Genomic DNA, 20,901 nt, shown 5'->3' on the forward strand with positions numbered 1-20,901 from the left:
ACCACCAACACCGCCCTCTCAAACAACCAATAGACCACATCCCTTCCTACCTACCACATCTGTGGATGAAGATGAAATAGAAACACCACCATCCCGCAAGAGAAGCCCATTAGATACGGCATTTGAAAATGACAAGAGAGAAATTGCTAACATAAAGATTGGGCGTTGCCTCATTACAAATGGTGTTTCATTCAATCTAGTGAGATCACCTTATTGGAGAGAGATAGTGAAAGCAATAAATGATGCACCTCATGGTTACCGATCCCCTAGATATGAAAAGTTGAGAACCACCATATTGCATAAGGAGAGAAAGAATTTAGAAAACCTCTTCAAACCAATAAGAGATTCTTGGATCCAAACGGGGGTGAGTATTGTCTCTGATGGATGGAAAGATTGCAAAAACCATCCATTAATAAATGTGATTGTTGTTTGCCCCAAGGGGGCAATGTTTTTGAAGGCGGTTGATTGTGAAGGGCAAGTAAAAGATGCAAATTTTATTGCCCAACTTCTCATTGAATCCATAGAGTCCGTGGGAGCTGACAATGTTGTCCAAGTAATAACGGACAATGCCAAAGTTTGTAAGGCTGCAAGTGCTTTGGTAGAAGCATGATATGAGCATATCTTTTGGACACCATGCACTATCCACACCTTGAACTTGGTGATGAAAACAATTGGCAACCAAATTGAATGGATGAAAGATGTGTATGAGGAGGGTGAGCAAATCCAAATGTTTGTGACAAACCATCATATGTCACAAGCAATTTTCAGAACTTTCTCCCGCTTGGAAGTATTGAAGGTAAATTTTAAACTTTATTTAGCTTCATTTATCATTTTAATTTTTGTGTCATACTTTACAAAATTTAATACATATTCTTAAATTTTTGTGTTATCAACTTATCATATTAACTTACAATTTGAATTAATATGGTAATAGGTTGCTGAAACAAGGTTTGCTTCACACACAATCATCCTTAGACGACTTGTGAGGGTGAAAGAGGCACTATGTCAAATGGTTATTAGCAAAAAATGGGGTGGATGGAAGCAAGCTGATACAAAAAAGGCCAAAACTGTAAAGGATTTGATCTTGAATGATGATTTTTGGAATAGGGTGGAATATGCATTAGAACTCACCGAGCCCATCATGTCTATGCTTCGGTATGCTGACACGGATGAGCCTTGTTTGGGGAACATATATGATGCCATGGATTCCATGCTAGAAAGAATGAAATAAGTAAGTTTAAATTTTTATACAATACTTTATCCTTGTTTATTGAGAGATTTTTATTTTTTATTTTAATTAAGTTATTAACACTACATCAAGATAACTTACATGTACATCATTTGACATCCTAGGTCATTTAGAGGAGAGAGCAGGATCCTAATACCTTGTACAGTAACGTGGAGAAAATTGTTCTACATCATTGGAACAAGATGACTACACCTTTACACCTCCTAGCATATGCACTTTCTCCTAGATATTATAGCAGTGAGATACTTGCTATTCCTAGTAGAGTGGCACCATATAGAGATCTTGAAGTTGCTACTGGGTATAAGAGGGCACTTAACAGGCTCTTTAATGATCCTGATGTGGCATCAAATGTTAGGAGAGAGTTTGTATATTTTGTCTCAAGCAAAAATGCAAAACCTGATGCAATCAATGACCAAAGTAGATTGGATGCCATTGGATAGTGGTACTTACATAGGGAAAGTTACATGTACCTCCAAACTCTTGCCATTAAGATCTTGCCACAAGTATGTATTTAAATTTTTTTCCTTTTCTTATGGCCACTTAGCTTGTTGAATTAGCACTCTTAAATTCCTATTGTATCGTAAAATTACTTAGCTAATTTTTTTAAATTTGTTGGTTGTCTCTCTAAGTTGCGAGCTCTTCTGCTGCTGAGCGGAATTGGAGTACATACTCCTTTATCCACTCAATGAAGCATAACCGGTTAGGTTCAAAGAAAGCAGAGGACTTGGTATTTATTCACAACAACTAGTGCCTCCTATCACGCAAGGATCCAGGATATAAGAAGGGACTAGAGAAGTTGTGGGATGTACTACCTAAGACTTCTGACTTGGATATGACTGTCCAAGATATATCTAGAATTGCCTTGCTAGATGTTGAGGAGGACGAGGAGGAGGATGTAGCTGCATCTAGAGCTAGTGGAACTGGTTTGGATTCCAATGATGAGGAAAATGTCAATGATATAGATGAGGATGAAGCCATTGATCCCTTATATTTTGATGACCCATTTGACCCTTGAAGGGCATTTGCATCTTTGATAAACTATGTTTAAACATTTGTCATTGGCTCATTGAGTCATTTATGATTTATCACCATGTTTCAAACTTTATTAAGTCATAATTTATTATCTATCAATCTGATGAAGTAGTCTATGTTTTGAAATTTCATTTTGCATTTTAGTAATTCAATGTATGATTTTATTTACAACATTAACATAGATTAATGAGTGAGTATTTAATGTTTATCTTTGGCATTTGGCATTGATCAATAATCAAGTAACATTGATATATTCATACTATGGAATGACTTAGTTTTACTTTTACAACTATGTGAGTTTTTTATTTTATTTTTTGCTTTTATAAATATATATATATATATACACACACTCACGAACCCACCCACGAACCCAAATGGGGAAAAAAAATTTGCCCAAACCCACGAACCTGAACCCCAAACCCGAATCCGTCCCCGAACTCAAATCGGCAACTTAGGTTGGATATTTTGTGATGATTTCTAGTCAGATATTTTGCTGATTTTGGAAGGGTCAGTGGCAGACTCATCTCAATGGCAAAGTCAGTGGTAGGCTCTTGTCTCTTGTTGCAAAGCATTTTGAAGAAGGGGGCACCCTTCCCTGTTCTTTTATGGGCAAATTTTGGCTTCTTGGTCAATAGCATTTTACAGATCTAGTGAGGGTCTCAGCGGCAGCAAAATATTTTGAAGAATTTGTGACCAAAAGACAGTAGTAAGACAAATGACCATTAAGGGAGGGTATTAGAATATTATAATGTTTTTATAATGGTCATCTTAGTTAGTCTTTAGTTTATTAGGTAGTTTCTATTTTCATCTTTAGTTCACAATTGTTCTTTTAAAAACACCGTCTTTGTAAATCTATATAAGGAGCTTTCATCTCCTTTGTTTAATACAACTACAACAACATCGATTTACCATAACAATATAATAGCTAACTATAACTCTATGCACTCTATTAGAAGATTATTATAACAAAATGAATCCACAGCAAGAATAAAACACCTATGGCAACATAGCAAAATATACTAAAGGCAAACAAACACTAAGGAAGATATTTTGAAATGACACAAGATTGCTTAATTCTTGACATGCCCCTACATCAAGAAACAAGGCCTTGCAAATCTACCCATGCAAAAATTGAATTGAGGTCACTCTCCATAAAGTGAGCCCCCTTGTATATAAATATTGGTTGAAATTATGTTTTAGGTTGCAACCAAGCCAGAGGATAACTATGTGCATAAGATACTCTCTTACAACTCCAAAAGCAGATTTCTTTCCATTTACCTTATAAAATATTTCAATTTGGGGATTTGACCTCGTACACTAAGCTGAAAAATATGACCATAAATAGATTTCTCTTAGTGTATTTAGATCAGATTAGTCTGTAGTACCTATCAAAGGGTATTTGATTGATAGAATATTGTTCTAACAATAACCCCAATACCTAATCTGAAAATATGATTATAAAAATTAATGGATTTCTCTCTTTATGTGTTTTAGGTCAGATTAAGTTTTAGTACTATCAAATTGTATTCGTCAGATAGAATATTTTTCTACGACTGTTAAGACTAATGATTTAATGGATTTCTCTCTTTATGTGTTTTAGGTCAGATTAGGTTTTAGTACTATCAAAACGTATTCGTTAGATAGAATATTTTTCTACGATTGTTAAGACTAATGATGGTTTCTCCAATGGCAAGAACCTACAACACAACAGTAAATTGTGAGTCTCTCATCTGGGAGGTGTTGGGTTCGAATCTACTAGAGTTTAACACATAATAATAATTAATCTCAATAAATAATAAAAATTAAATGATAAATAATCTAGGATTCGGCCCTTTACCTATAAAAAAAATATGATGGTTTCTTCAAATTTTATTTCATTGTGTTCTTTTAAGTTTTCATATTGTGAGTGGATGGTTGGAAACAAACACAAGAAAGAGACACGGAAAGGAAGGCCTGCGGAATTTTTTTAAAATTTGAGCAGCAAAATAATTGCAAAATATGGAGTCCTCACAGCTCGAGAGAATTTTTCATTAAAGCGCAATATATTTCTCGACGGTAAAGAAAAATTCTATTTATTCCGATAATAAATGAAGTATGATGTGACTAGAACTGATGTTTCGGTTTAAACAAACCTTCGTTCTACATAATTTTTACGAATTATGCTAAATATTCACAAATTAACAAACTTTATGGTTTTCTCTCAGAATTGTTCAGAAAGAACGGCTTAACATAAGCCTAAAAATGCAGGAAGCCGGAACTACTGACCTTCATATTGTGGAATGCTTCGAGAGTTTGAATGACAGCAATTGCGACTAATTGTGTTGCGTATAATACCGAGGAGATTTTATTTCACGGTTCAGTGCATCCAGAATGTACGTCCACTTAAGACATGCAATAAAAAATTGTGTTAAGATAGCTGAGCTATAAATATAGGAGAGCTACTTATCGATCTGCCTAAAGAAACGTTTCCGAAGATCTGTAGGGGAGAGGATCCAGTACTTGAACGGGTTCCAATCGTTGTGATAGAAATTGTTTACTTTACACCTACACTTGTTGACTTAATGTCCAAGTTTTTTTTGACAACATTGCACCAATACTTGTGACTTACAATGATGATTATCAAAAAATGAATGAAAATGTACCTTTTGATCTAAAAAGTAATCAATGATGTGATGTCACATCAGTTGTTCAACTACGGGTATCCATTATGCACGACCATTGATCTCACTTTTTTTTTAGTTGTTTTGGACAATTTGGCAAAAAGCATGCTGATGTGGCATCATAACGAGTGATGTGGACTTAAAACCTTAATTATAAGTAGACAACTCGCCAAGTGAGCTGCTGTAAAAAATTGAAAGTGATTTGAAATTTTTAAATAAGGTTTTGATAAGCGTGAAGTTAGGGTGTTCAAGTACCGGGTCCTCTCCCCTAGGTGAACTTCTTGAATTTAACTTTATAACCCGTTCATAGGTACGTGTTAAACTCTTTGAACTTAACTTTATGTGACCTCGGTTGCTTGGTTGCTTTTAAAAGGTATTCTAGAGTGATGCCAAATTGAACTTTTTCAATTGTTTTTTAATAATTTTATAGTGTTTAATTGGAGTTGCATCTAAAGAGTTGATTTCGATTGAATCTATAGTGAATTGGATTAGGTTAATCGTTATTTCAAATTTTAAATCAAATTTAGATTATTTAAATTATTAGGATTTAAGTCAATTTGTTTTAAATTACTATAATCTATTGTCTTATACTTGTGATTTTAAAGTTAGGAATTGAAGAAGTAATTGAAGAACTTCAATAGATTATATTCAAATTTGAATGTTAGGATGTTATATAAAATGAAAAAAAAAAATTAGACTATTCAAAATGTTAAAAGTTTCTTACAAGAACATTATTCACATATAGATAAACTAGCAGTGCTTGCAACGATAAGTCGATAGGCACTCGATAATATAATTATTTTAAAAATATAATCTTATGTGAATTAGATTATTAATAATTTTAAATTTAAATAAAATAATATTTATTAAAATATTTTAAATAGATTAATAAATTTTATTTATTTAAATTCAATTTATCAAATATGAAAAAAAATGAGCCTCTTAATTGGGAGGCCTTGGGTTCGAATCTACTCAAGATTAACTAATAATTGAAATAATTAATCAAAATAAATAATAATTAACTTTGGCTTCGGCCTCTTACCGATTTTTTAAAAAAAAGAAAAAACAATCATTTAAAAAAATTGCATCAAAAAAACTATTATGAAAAATAAATAAAAGAAATAAAAAATAATAATATGAAAAAATAACGACATCTCTGACAAATATTATATTTGACTAAATAAATTATAGAAATTAAAGAATTTTTTATTTTTTTTAAATGTAAACTAATATAAAAATAAATTAAAATAATTTAAAAACTAAAACCTAAATCAATTTTAAAAAGCAAAAGTTAAATAAATAGAGATCACAACATGAGTTAATGTGGAGATCACAAGTAATTATTTTTTAAATAAATAGGAAAAGAAAAAGAATAGTTAAAAGTGAAGATTTAAAATATAATCTTATGTGAACATATTAGATTATTAATAATTTTCAGTTTAAATAACATAATATTTACTAAAATCTTTTAAATAGATTAATAAATATTATTTATTTAAATTCAATTTATTAAATATAAAAAAATAATTATTTAAAAAACTCCATCAAAAAATTAATTACGAAAATTAATAAGAAAAATATGAAAAAATAGTAATGTCTCTAACAAATATTCTATTGACTAAATAAATCATAGAAACTAAAAAGTAATATTTAAATAACTAAACTAATATAAATAATAAATTAAATAATTTAAAAACTAAAATCTAAATCAATTTAAAAAATCAAAAATTAAATAAATAGAGATCACAACATGAGCTAATTGGAGATCACAAGTAATTAATTTTTTAAATAAATAGAAAAAGAAAAAAGAAAAATTAAAAGTGGAGATAACAACTAATAAATATCAAAACAAGAGTTAAAAGTGGAGTGAGATAAAAATTGGTTGGTAAATAATTAAAAGGAAGGATTTACAATTTTTTAGTCAAACTAACAACTTTTCCAATGAATTGACAACTTTTCTAGTCAAAATTTCAATTTATAGCCTATCGGCTAAATTATCACAAAGCATATTCTTACATAAACACAAATATCTAAATATTACAATATATGTAATATTTCTTGAATGGTCTTCAAAGGCACTTGAATCAATACATAAGACTTGACTACAAGCAAAACAAAATGAGGAATCCCTCACTTGTAGCAAGTTCTAGTTGTGCTTATAGGTATTACATATGTTCTGTGTTTAAAAGTGAACAATTTTTAGAAGTAAAAACAAAAAAATAGGGTCATGAATCACATGATTATTAAGGATCAAGGCCACTAAAGTAATTTGTTGAACCGAAATAGAGAAAAGTTCGTGATTTTTGTTGGAGCTCTATTAATGTAGAATAGATGGAAAACTCCTAAGTTGAATTATAAAGCATGCATTAGAACATAACATTCTTTATTGCACACAAAGATAATAATATTGATAATTATTTGTCAAGTTTCGCGTGCTCTTTAGCAATTCTCTAGACTTAGTTCCTTTTATGGTTGAGTTTTGAATAGATTGAAGAGGTTAAATTAACTAGCCTAGATATTTTATAGTGTTATATTTTCTTATCTCTTATTTTGGTTCAACTAACCAATCTTACACCTCCCAGATATTTGTTTTGGTTATCTTTCCTTTTTTTTTATTAGATATGTTTTATTTATACTAGTTAGGGTTTGGTTCCATCCTTATGCACTTCCATTTTTAGGAATATGATTCCTCATACTTAATGAAGTTCAAATACTATGCTACTATGTTTTGTGGTGAAAATTTCTTTTGTGGCCTATGATAGTGACTTAGATCTTGTTTCTAACTTATGTTCACTTGATATATTTAGGGATGATGTTTTCTATGATGATGTACACCAATATTAATTGTTCATAATTTTTCTGTCTAGTCATATTACTTATCCTACATCGTGTTATCATGTTAATTATACATTCTTAATTTTTTGTTTTTGTGTTTCATTACATGGAAGCCATAGGGATATTAATGCATGCATATTTTTATATTCTTCTTTACGTGATACTTTACTACACTGCAGTGATATTTATATAGCATCTTATGTATATTATATGGATATTTTTTATGATTCATTATTTTGTGATGTATTATATAGTAATGGCATTTCTTCGACTCTTCATGCAAAATACATCTTTAATGGCTTTAATAGTACTAATAATGCATTTCCATATGTTATATTCTTTTTACTTTTTTTGCGTTATGAGTGTTGTAAAACAAGGTGAAGAAAGCTTTCAATATGAACTTATACCTAATATTATTGTAAACCTAAAATTAAAGATCAACTATTATGAACTAGGTGGACGTAGGAAGACCACATAAAGGGCTCTACAAGTTGGCATTACGAAGCCCTTCGTTCATCTACTCACTCTGACAAACATTAATGGCATCCTTATTGCCTGGGACTACCTACTTTAATACCCAAACACCCATGATTTCCTTCCCAACTATTCATGGTAACCCTAAACTTTAGTTTCTAACAATTGTTCAAAAAGCCCTGGTTTGGTTCTTCCTCCCCATGGTGATTATGGAAAAGTCAGCAAGAAGAGAGGATTGTGGATGGACAAAGTCCTTCAACCTTCAAGAAATCCCTTTAGGGAAATCAAACCATCTCACCATGTGCCAAGTTCATCAACAGTGGTTGCTCATTCAAACCCAAAACAAAAGAAGACAAAAATTTAGGTAAAGTGTCTAGCTCTCCCTATGTGGTGATTAAATTGAATGAACAAATATTGATAGAATTAGATAGAGAGAAAAAAGTAGACTTAAAAGTTGTGTTATTTTATTTTCTTCCCTTGACATTAATAAAATGCCCTCAAAAAACTTTTAGAATGAATGGATGCAATTTTAAGTTTGGGGAAACAAATTAGGGTATCAATATTCTTCCTACCACATGATACAAAAGGGCCTCTTTATTTTATTCTTTTGCAACCCTAATTTGCAAAAAGTTGTGATAGAAAAGCAATTTCGTAAAGTTTCAATGGAGAATTTAGAGTTCTCCCCTAATCTTTAGAAGTATCTAATGAGGAAGTGCTTGCCCTTTATAGCCCTAGATGGGTTATGATTAGTAACATTCCTCCATTCTTGTGGACTTGTATCCCCCAATTACTCAACCCATTTGGTCGGGCTCTCAAAGTGGACCAGTCTAATATGCTAATCCCTAACACTGATATTAGGGCTTTTCTTATACCTGGGAATGGAAGCACCAAAAAATATTCAACTTGAGTTCAAAGATGAACCTATTTTGTGCCCTATCACATATATGGTAGGTTGATTGCATGCCATCTTTGCAAGAAACAAGGGCATGGGAGGAAGGATTTTCCTATTTTGTTGAAAAGGGCTCCCCTCATCCCTGTTCACAATCAGAAACATAAATTGATGCCCAATCTCTCTTATATTATTGTGAAGCCATCCTTGGAACCTAACTTTGCAAAGAATCCTAATGTTTCTTCTCATTGTCTCTAGCTTAAAGATGTGGATCATATCAATACATACTGTTTGAAATCATAGTTTATGGGTAAATCCCCACCCTCTCCTTTTAATATTTACTCTCCCCTTGAAGAGCTTGATTCCTTATCGTTTATCTAAAATATTGACTTTGGACTTGGTCCTATGAAGGATACACTAGTGCCAAAGCAGCTTAATACACAATAATTAGCACTTTAGAGAATTAAAAGCAAGGCAAACATGGTCAAGAAGCACCAGTCCTCTCCCTAAAATGGAAGACTTATTCCTTTCCCCCAACAGGGAAGCTCACCTCTAAAGCATCTCTTCAACCAAAACTTTGGAGGACCCTCGAGCTGATTTCACTCCAGTGAAAGAATATTCTATTATAGAGGCCTCTTTTAACTCTATTCCTAACACTAAGTAAAGTATTGAGGAGAAACTCAATGGATTTGCAGTGGTGGCCATTCATCCCCCCTCCCTGCCCTTACTACCTCCCCCCAATCAGTAGGAGTATATTCCTAAATCTAGGAGTGTCATTATAGAATCTTGAGGTTCTAAGGAAAAGTGTGAAGATATGGTGCAATGTCAAGGGTCCCCCATGGGGCTGAAGGAGAGTCTTGCCATTTGTAAGGGTCCCCCAAAGGAAGGCATTTTTTAGTTCAATGCAAAAGATGATAAGAAAAAGAAAAAACCAAAGAAGATTGACTCCTTGGTGCTTGTAGTTGGAGAAATAATTAAAAGGAAAATAAGTAGACCTTCACTTTTAGCAGCCAATCATAAACCATCCAAACTCCATAAAGGAAAACTTCCCAATTGCTCCAAGGGTTTCCAAACTCCCCATGGAGAGTAATAAATAAATCTTTATAATGAAGATGAATATGGCTTCGTAGAATGTCAAAGGACTTGAATCCTCTAACATAAAATATATAGTTAAAAGGTTCATCCATACAAATTTTTAGATTTACTACTTCTTGAAGAAGTCGAGGCCATCATATCTGCTCTGGACATCTCACTTAAATGCATATGGAAATATGTTGTATCTTTTTCAACCGGTTATTAAAGAGGTAAGTGGGGGGGGGCTGGGTCTTCTATACTCATAAGAAAAAGTTGGAAAAAAGATGTATACAATTTGTGGTGCTCTCCTTGCAATGGAGTAGTGCGGATCTTCCTCAAGCAAGGTGAATTTGAATTTGGTGTTTTGCTTCTTTCATCTATGCTCCCAATAACATAATGAAATAATTAATTTGTGAAAGTGAATTTTCTAATCTACCCAACATACCTTGGGTTATTGTCGAAGACTTTAACATGATAGAAAGACTCAAGGACAAAACAAGTAACCTTACATTTGAGTGGAAGGGGAATGAACACTGCTATTGGAATAAAATGTTAGGAAATCTTAATCTAGTGGACCCACTTGTTGGGATGAAATGAAATTCAAAGGGTATCTAGTATACCTGGTTAAACTTTCAAAAGGGATAAAAGAGAATATATTTTTGTTTGGACATAATCTACTTCAACAAGGAATTTTTCTACCCTAAAATGTCTACTAATGACAATCATGTCAAGGTTATTCCCTATTCTTTGTTTGACCATCATCCACTACTCTTAGTACTTTCTAAGATTGATCAACATCAAAAAAATTGTGCAAAGCCTAATATATTTTCTCTCAATACCTCTCTCCTCCATGACTAGGAAGTCTTGATTGCCACTTAGGTTGTCTAGTGGTATAATAAGCCCATTACTAAACTTAACAACCCAACTGATATGTTGATTCAAATTACCTACTCTTGAAAAAATCTATTTAATGAGGGAAAAACCTAAGAAAAAATGAACACAACAAGACATGAGACTTTTATTATTAGAAATCATATACCAGTACATTCATTACAACAAAAATAGACTCAATCATATGTGCTATGTGCTTACAACATAATCAGATTGTGGAGAAAAAACCTTATCACAATACCCACAATAGGAAATGAAACTTTTATTATTAGAAATGATATGCCATTACATTCATTACAGAAAAAAAAACCTCAACTATATTCCCTATGGGTTTACAATATAATTAGATGTTGGAGAAAAACCCTTCTCATAGTACCTTCTCCCAAGCCCCAAAAAAATTGCCTTTATAATGCAAGAAATGACCTTAAGTAACCTGAATTAGATTTAGGGTTAGGAATGCATTTTAGAATATGTAATTTGGCATCCACCACCAAAGAAAAAGGTTCTAGAAGACATGTCATAAATTGGTACAAAATTAGAAGAATCTAGAAATGGTAGTCCAACTTCAAGGAGGCATTACTTTTGATCGAGGGCTCTAATTGACAAACTATTTACATTTTTGGAAAGCTCTCTAAGTGCTCTATATTCCTATGGACTATATTTTATTTTCCCCCATTTTTTGATCTTTCACAAGGCCATTTAGTGTCTCAAGAGTGACTTTGAAGCATTCTTAAGAGGTCTCTAGGCAACTTAAAACTGCAATAATTTTTAAACCATAGAGCCTTTTGACCTGATTCTTTTTTTGGAGTGCTTGAAATTACAAGTAAAATCATCCCTCCAACTTACAACCTCTAAATCATCATCATTATGACTTAATTACAAAATAACCCATTTTCTATATTGACACATATCCCAAGGTGCTCAAAAACACTAACTCAAAAAACTAATAATAGAACTATGAGAAATTGAATCTCTATTTGGACAAAATGGGTATCTAGAAATATAAACACATTAAATGAAAATTAACACTAAGCATATTTTTTGGGTGATACAAGATTTCCCTTATGCTACTAGATGCTCCTACATCACTATTTAAGGTGGTGAGGAAGAAGAAAGCCAAGGATTTCAGAACCTAGTAACTCTGTTTGATCAATTCCCTTCATAATGTTGAGTTAGTCTTACAATAGTGTCCCTCTAATGTAGATTTTGTGGAATCAATCTCTAAAGTTTGGAACAACCTTAGAATCTTGTAAACTAAAAGAGTACAGGGTGCCAAGGTCAGAGCAAGAATGAACTGGATGAATTTAGGTGATAGAGGATCCAATTATTTCTATCAAGATCTCCAAGGAAGAAAATGATAATATTGGATTAATCCAAGAAGAGGGGACCAATATTACTTCATAGGAGGACATTCTGAAGGTGTTTGCCCAATTCTATTGAAGGCTATTTAAATCGAAGGATGATGTAATGAACATGAAAGAAGCTAGAACCAAGATTGGAAGTATAGTTCCAAAAAATTCTCCTTACAAATGTTGAGAATCTTAGAAATGTTATATCCTTTGAGGAAGTTAGGATTTTCCATTATGAAAATAAACAGTGACAGGACCTGAGGCCTAGATGGGCTTCTAGTGGAATTCTATAAAGAAGACAGATTGGATCTCCAAAGAGCATCTAGAAGTATATCAATTTTCTTTCAAGAATGGATCACTAGGATCAAAAATTAATGTCGGTCTTATCAAGTTGATCCCAAAAGGAAGAGACAAAACCCTTATAAAAAATTGAAGGCCTATTACTTTGTTGAATGTTTCATATAAGATTCTTGCCAAGATCTTGGCCATAAGGTTGAAGACAATTCTACCTAAAATTATCAATCCCACCTAGACAGGATTTTTCAAGGGGAGATACATTCTTGAAAACCTCTTGACATGTCGGTAAATTTTGGACGGGGCCAAAGAATCATATCAAAAGGTTGGGATGTTATTGATAAACTATGAAAAGGCTGATGACATGTTTGAATAGATCTTCATTCAAGTAATGTTGTGGGCCTTGGGATTCCTCCCCTTCTTTTGCCACACGGTTTCTGCTCTCATGGTGGGTGTTAAGGTTACAGTAGAGGTCAATGTGTTAGATAACTGAGAGGGGGGGGGGGGGGGGGTAGGGTGGTTAAATAAGTTATTTCCAATCATCTCATACACCCTTTAAACATTTCAACATCATCAAAGTATCATAAACATCAACAAAAATAAATTTAATTACTCAGAATAATCATCCAACTCAATAATTAATATGTATTCATTCACTTCTTTCCAATCTATTATCAAATTGTTCCTTGCATTACCAACTGTTAGTAACCTTTAGTAATTATCTAGTGATGTCTTTTGAGTTGCAGTAAACTATAAAACATGTAAAACAACTTGTAACACAAATAACAATCACACAATTAACACCAAGATTTTAATATGGAAACCTTGTTAAGGGAAAAACCACCTAGGATTAGCAACCCAAAAACTTCACTCTTCAAAAAGTGATCTTTGCTAGGAGACAACCTTGTTAAAGGTTACATACACTTTAGTAAAGAGAACTTGTTAGAGGATTTCACCAAAAGATCATCTAGCCCTTATCGTTCCCCATCCTTGACTAAAAAGAATGGCATAATTTTAATGACTTACAAACATCGCTAATCGATGTTACCATATAGGATTTCACAGACTTGTTAGGTCCACTTGGTACTTCTGAGATTTTCTACTACAATGATTAAACATTAACAATATAAAGTGGTCTATTAGAATAAAAACTACCTTTTCTTGTTTAGATATATGTTCTTGCTCTTTTAGTGTTTGATATTGGTCTTGGATCTTCCTTCGCTCTGTACTTTAACTGGGTCGTATAACCCCTTCTCTTTCTCCTTTCATTACTAGATTCACCTAGCTCAACAATCTCCTTTTACCTTCTTCTCCTTCGCACTTTGATTTCATCTTGACAATATGATTAGTAGCATACTCAATAATATCAGCCAACAAGAAATTTGAAGCAACAACCTAAAACTATCTTGTTCTCCTCCTTTAATAGGTTTCTCAATGCTTCCAGATCCTTCCACTTTTTATCGTTTAATTAGAATTGTCGATCTTAGGTTTACAAAAGAATTCCTTCATACAATGAATTTAGACACTTAGAAAATATAACTTTACATAGAGCTTTGTGTCCATAGTTATCCTTCTTCAATTTTATTCATAAGATCCTTCTTGAATTTTCTCAGTCATAGATCTTACAAGAAACTTTGACTCTCACTTTCAACCTTCTCAAACTTTCCAAATTTCCATCAAAAGTTGGTCTTAGATTCCAATTTTCCAAACTTGCTCTTCCAACTATCACTTGGTAAACATTACATTTACTTTGGAAACACATAACTTAGTTAGTATTGACTTTCTCAGGCATTGCTATGTTTTTCTTCTTTTACCAACTACTCGGGCAACACTATAGTCACTCGATGAATACAGTCTCCATTCATTAACCTTGTAACTTAGTTAAGCTTGTGTTCTTCAATTCATTGCAACAATACATGGTTGTAAAACAATCAAACCGATAATACATGATCACTGTCAAGTTCATTCAAGTACCCATTAAATACCTTACATATCACTTTTCTCTTCATCATACTTTCTTCGAATCCTCTTCATCAATCTAAATGATATGGTATTTTCCTGAGTTAGCATAATTTCTAGCCAACTAAGACTTTGACATCAATTAAAATATAACAAATGATATGACTCTTTTACATACATTCATAACACTTATCAGCTAACAATCTCCCACTATCAATTACATTATTAGTTGGGTCTAAAAATCTTCCCCTTTGACATTCATGGCAATACATAACATATGATTTTTCATCACAAAAAATTGCATAAGATAATCAAATGTATGCATTGACATCAATACAACTTTTCAGTTCTAGTTCTTCAAACTGGTACTCGGTCTCTATCTTCAACAGCAACAATCTTAACAATCTTCAGCATTTCTAACATTTCTCCCCCTTAAGATATGATCTTATAGTGTAGGTTCAATATTATTTCTCATCTTCATCTATCTATAAATTTATCTCTTTACTTTATTTCTCTCCATTCAATCTACTCTTCCTTCCAGTATCTTCTTCCCCTTTAGCAGTGCATTCTTCCATTCAACAAATTCTCCCTATTTAGGCTATTCTCTCCCTTTAATAGCAATGCCAAAGGTCATTATAAATTTCATCATGAAACTTATAAAACCTTGTAGCTATCTTTGTACCTTGCATGTATAGATTACATCAATTTCATCACAGTTAACTCACAACTTCAGAAATGCTTCTAAAGTGTGAACACTTCTACATCAACTCCAAAAGATATTATAATTAAACTATAAATTGATGCAACATGCATCTTCTCCTAGTAAATTTTGGATAGGAGCATGACCCCCAATTTACCTCTTAGGTACTCAAAAGCATCCTTAGGTAGTGGCTTTGTAAATATATCAACAATGTGTTCCTTATATTTCACACACTCCACCCTTACTTGTTTCTCTTGAACTTTCTCCCTCAAGTAATGATACTTGATTGATATGTGCTTTGTCTTGCATGCATCACTAGATGTTTTGAAATATTTATAGCACTTGTATTATCATAGTAGATAGTGACAAGCTCAGTTCCCTCCTCTCGCATTCCTTCCAACAATTTTATAATCCATACAATATTTGAACAATTGATTGCAACAAAAACACATTCATCTTTACTAGTAGATTGTGAAATACAAATTTTCTTATTACTTGTCCATGTAATCAACCTTTCTCCTAAAAAGAAAGCTCCACCACTTATGTTTTTTTTTGTCATCAACATTTTCAACCCAATTAGTATCAGTGTAGACTTTAAGAATAAAGCCATCTTCATGTTTATACCATAGACCATAATATTCAATTCCTTTGAGATATTTGAATACCTTTTCACAATAGTCATATGATTTTCCCTTGGATTAGATGAAAACCTTGCAACAATTCCAACAACTAGGACAATATCTAGTCTAGTACGTACAAAATGTTGTAGATTTTGAATCATAGATCCATATTGTGCTTGATTAACCTCACCAATAGTATCTTTTGTTGATAGTTTCACTCCAGTCACCATGGGTGTATCGACTAGTTTAGACTCATTCATCCCAAAAGTTTTCAAGATTTCCCTCACGTACTTGGCTTGAGTGACATAGATACCTTTCTATGTTTGATATACTTGCAATCCAATGAATTTTTTGTATCTCTCCAAATGTTGACATTTCAAATTTATTACTCATTTATTCAGCAAATATATTACTCAACATATCATTACCACCAAATATGATATCATCAAAAAAAAATTCACTAATCAACACCATATCTTGAGATTCATTCTTCAAATATGGAATAGGATTTACACTTGTTCTAGCAAATCCAATCTTAATAAAATGAGTGTGTAACATTTCATACCATGCTCTTGGGGCTTGTTTTAGTCCATACAATGTTTTTTTTCAACTTGCAGACCATGTCCTTCTTTCTAGGTTCAACAAATCCTTATGGTCATTCAATGTAGACTTCCTCTTCAAGTATTCCATTCAGAAATGTTGATTTTACTTCCATTTCTTAGATATTCAACTTCTTGTAGGTAGCATAAGCCATCAATGTTCTTACACCTTCCAATCTTGCAACAGGTGCAAAATTTTCATCATAGTCAATTCCTTCTTCTTGTGCATATCCCTTGCAAACCAATCTAGCCTTGTTTCTTACCATTTCTCCATTCTCATTCAACTTGTTTATGAAAATCCACTTTGTTTCAATCACATTCTTGTCGGTAGGTCTCATTACTAGTGGCCATGTATTTTTCTTCTCAATTTGATCAATCTCCTCATTCATAGCATTAACCCTAAATTCATCATCCAATGCAACTTTTATTGATCTAGGTTCAAAATCAGCTATTAAAATGTACCTTCTCTTATTTTGCTCCTTGTTTGTACTCCAACACATCTATCTTCAAATATTTGTTCAGGCGAATGGTTCTTCATCGCATATTTTGCTAATATAGGTTCAGTTCTTTGATCCTCAACATTTTCTTCACTAGGTAGAAGTTCAACTTTCTACTTGGGTTGTAATATCTAGGGCTCAAGAATAATTGTCTAAGACTTAGGTGCCACTATTTGGTTCTTGGTAGCTCTATTTTATAACTCATGTAGAGTATTTTATTTATTAAAACAAAAGGCGACAAGGCCTATATAGATTTATAATAATATAAAAGAGTTTTTACATCATGCTGATACCATTAAGAAACTATAAATATTAGCAGAGCATGTGGTTCTAAAATCTACAACTTGCTAGGAGGATAAATGAAAATGATAAACCCCATAACATACAATGGGGTTACCAAAATAAGACTAAAAAATATACAACTCATACTGCTAATAACTAGCTAAGAAAAACATAGCTCAAGTGGAGTATTAGGTGCCTCTTCATAGACATAAACAAACTTATTACAATCTTCAGGTTCTTTATTGCTTTCCAGAGCATTCCTCTCTGCAAACTCATCAAATCTTACATTTTCACTTTCAATCATCTTGTTAGTAGATTTTTTTAAACATTTGTAATCCTTTCTCTGAGATGAATATCTTAGAAATATACCTTCATCACCTATACCATCAAATTTACCATTCCTAGCATCTTTATGAATGTAACACCTACTTCCAAAGATTTTTAAATAACTTACATTCAGTGTATGACCATACCATAGCTCATAGGGTGTCTTGTTTTTTCTTTTCTTCAATTGAACTCGGTTGAGTGTGTAAATAGCAGTATTGATTGCTTCTCTCTAGAATATCTGAGAGACCTCCTTCTCAATCACTAGTGTCCTGGCACAATCCATAATAGATTTATTTTTCCTTTCAACAATACTGTTCTGTTGTGGTGTCCTTGGTGCAAATAACTATCTTTTGATACCATTCTCAACACAAATGCTAGTGAATTCAACAAACATAAATTCACCACCACTATCAGATCTTAAACATTTCAAAGATTTACTAGTTTCCTTTTTAACTCTTGTCTTGTACTACTTAAATATATCAAAAGCATATGATTTCACTTTCATGAACATTACAATCATCATCCTTCAATAATCATCCACAAACAATATAAAGTATTTATCACCATAGTAATTGTCAACTCCAATTGGACCACATAAATTAATATGCACTAATTCATAATATCAGTTGAAGTGTGTGCCTTACTAGAAAAAGTAGACTTTGTCATCTTAGTGAGTTGACATTCTTTGCACATAGCATTTTTAGTTTTTTGCAATTTTGGTAAGCCTCTTACTTTTTTCTTTTCTACAAATTTTGACCATATTTTCAAAGTTTACATGACACAACCTTTTATACCATAATCACACATCCTCAACTCTAGCAAATAAACATGTCTCAACTGAAGGATCAAGGCAAAATCAATTACCTTTTTCTTGCATTCTTGTTGCTATAAAATTTCCTTCATTATCAAATATCTTGACCTTCCTTCTCTCAAAGTCTAGCTTGTGTCTCGAGTCTTTCAATTGAGCAATACTCAAAGATTATATTTAAGTCCTTAAACCCAATTTATTTATTCAAATTTATCAACATTGCTTAGATCACCAATCATGTGATATGAACAACCACTATTGATAATCCATGAACCATTCTTTGTAACATGTGAAGTAAGGGCAGTTTCATTCTCATACCTTTCACCATTTATCTCTTCCTTGATTTCAATGTAGACCATTTCAACTACTTCCTTTTCATCATCAGAACTAGACCCAATGTGTTATTCTTGCTTAATGTAGTGTGACTTCTTCCTTTGTCTTTATCATCCCTATTCTTCATTTACTTGAAATATTTCTTATTATTTCTATCATTTCTACTAGACTTACTTTGGTTGGGGCATTTAGCAACAAAGTGATTAACCTCATTAAATTTGAAATAGATCAAGGGAAGTTTACATTTGTATTTACCTTTACCTCTTGATAACCTTCTTGCAAGCAATGTTTCAATCTTGTCTAGGTCATCTTTGAATTTAGACTCAATTTCTTCTTTGGTTTCTTCTCTTTCTTTGAGTTGTTGATGGTTAGTAAGGACTTAAAAGCATTTCCCATTGTGACCATACTATTTTCATAATTTCTCAACTCAAATTCAGTCAACTAACTAAGTAGACCATCAAGTTTCATATCATTTCCAAGCATAGCTCTTACTCCTTGAATATCAAAAATTTTTATAGCATAAACATGTAGAAGAGTTCTTAAAACTTTACTTACAATTTTAGAATCAGCAATAGTTCCTCCTACAACTTTGATTGCACTCACAACATCTTTGATTTGGTTCATAGATTGTGCAACATTTTTACCTTATTTCATTCTCATGTCATCATACTTACCTCTCAAGCTTTCATCTTTGGCTCTCTTTACATTGACATCTCATCCACATACAAGTTTCAGTTTATCCCAAATTTGCTTAACGTTGACATAGTTCTTGATGTCATTAAATTCAGAATTATTGAGAATAGGTGCAATATCAATCATCCTACTATTATGATTCCTTGTTTCATTCATTTATTCCACAATTAGGTGACTAGTAGGGGTAATGTATTCACTCTCCAACCAATGTATGACATTATCTCCAATACCAGATAGATGTGGCTTCATTCAATCTTTCCATAAGGAAAAGTTCTCTTTGTTTAGCTTTGGTGACTCTTACTTATAAATCTTTGATCTTTAGCTCAAGTTCCTTTTAAATTCTTCCTTCAAGCACTTAGCTTTGATACCAAATTGTTAGATAATTGGGGCGGGGGGGGAGGGGGGTGTGAATCAATTATGTCTAGCTATCTCACAGTCCCTTTAAATATTTCAACACCATCAAAGTATCATAAACATCAACAACAATAACATTAATTACTCAATATAATCATCTAACTCAATACTTAATACATTCATTCACTTCTTTCCAAACTATTATCAAACTATTCCTTTGCATTACTAACTGTCACTAAATTTTAGTAATTACTTACCGATATCTTAGTTAATACTGAGTTGCGGTAAACAATAGAATATGTAAAATAACTTGCAACACAAATAAAAATCACACAACTAAAAACAAGATTGTAATTTGGAAACCATGTTAAGGGAAAAAAACACCTAGGACTAGTAACCCAAAAATTTTACTCTTATGAAGTGATCTTTGCTAGGAGACAACCTTGTTAAAGGTTACATACACTTTTTTAAAGTGATCCTGTTAGAGGATTTCACCAAAAGACCATCTAGACCTTATCACTCCCCATCCTTGACTAAAAAGAATGGCTTGATTTAAAGGACTTACAAACACCACTAATTGATGTTACTATATAGGATTTCACAGACTCATTAGGTCCACTCAGTAATTATGAGATTTTCTGCTACAATGGTTAAACATTAATAGTATAAAGTGATCTATTAGAATATCTACCTTTGCTTTTTTAGATATTTTTTCTTTCTCTTTCATTGTCTGATCTTAGTCTTGGATATTCCTTAACTTTATACTCTAACTTGACTATATAACTCCTTCTTTCTCTTTTCACTTCTTGGTTCACCTGGCTCATCAATCTTCTTTTATCTTCTTCTCCATCACACTTTGATCTTATCTTGAAACTATGATTAGTAGAAAACTCAATAATACCATTGTGCAACAACTTTGATCCAACAACCTAAAAATGTCTCATTCTCCTCCTTAAATAGGTTTCTCAATACTTCCAGATCT

General features: G+C 32.4%; 1 protein-coding gene across 3 annotated transcripts in view; it reads right to left on the minus strand.

Annotated features, from left to right (window-relative positions):
• LOC149578856 (putative uncharacterized protein YDL057W) overlaps nucleotides 1-4,799 on the minus strand; it is a 143,535-nt gene extending 138,736 nt beyond the window's left edge. Inside the window, exons 1-2 of one of the 3 annotated variants that reach the window (XM_089832161.1) lie at nucleotides 4,781-4,799; nucleotides 4,547-4,662 (exon numbers count right to left, since the gene is read on the minus strand). In XM_089832161.1, the coding sequence (XP_089688287.1) occupies nucleotides 4,547-4,552 (6 nt within the window). In that variant the 5' untranslated portion in view covers nucleotides 4,553-4,662; nucleotides 4,781-4,799. Of the gene's footprint in view, nucleotides 1-4,546; nucleotides 4,760-4,780 lie in introns of those variants that run through there. The other 2 variants (XM_089832170.1, XM_089832176.1) reach the window with 2 other exon arrangements.
• Nucleotides 4,800-20,901: the final 16,102 nt, after the last annotated feature.

This window comes from Cupressus sempervirens, chromosome 1, assembly GCF_028749045.1.
Source record: "Cupressus sempervirens isolate cs-2001-9-10 chromosome 1, ASM2874904v1, whole genome shotgun sequence".
NCBI classification, from domain to species: Eukaryota; Viridiplantae; Streptophyta; class Pinopsida; order Cupressales; family Cupressaceae; genus Cupressus; species Cupressus sempervirens.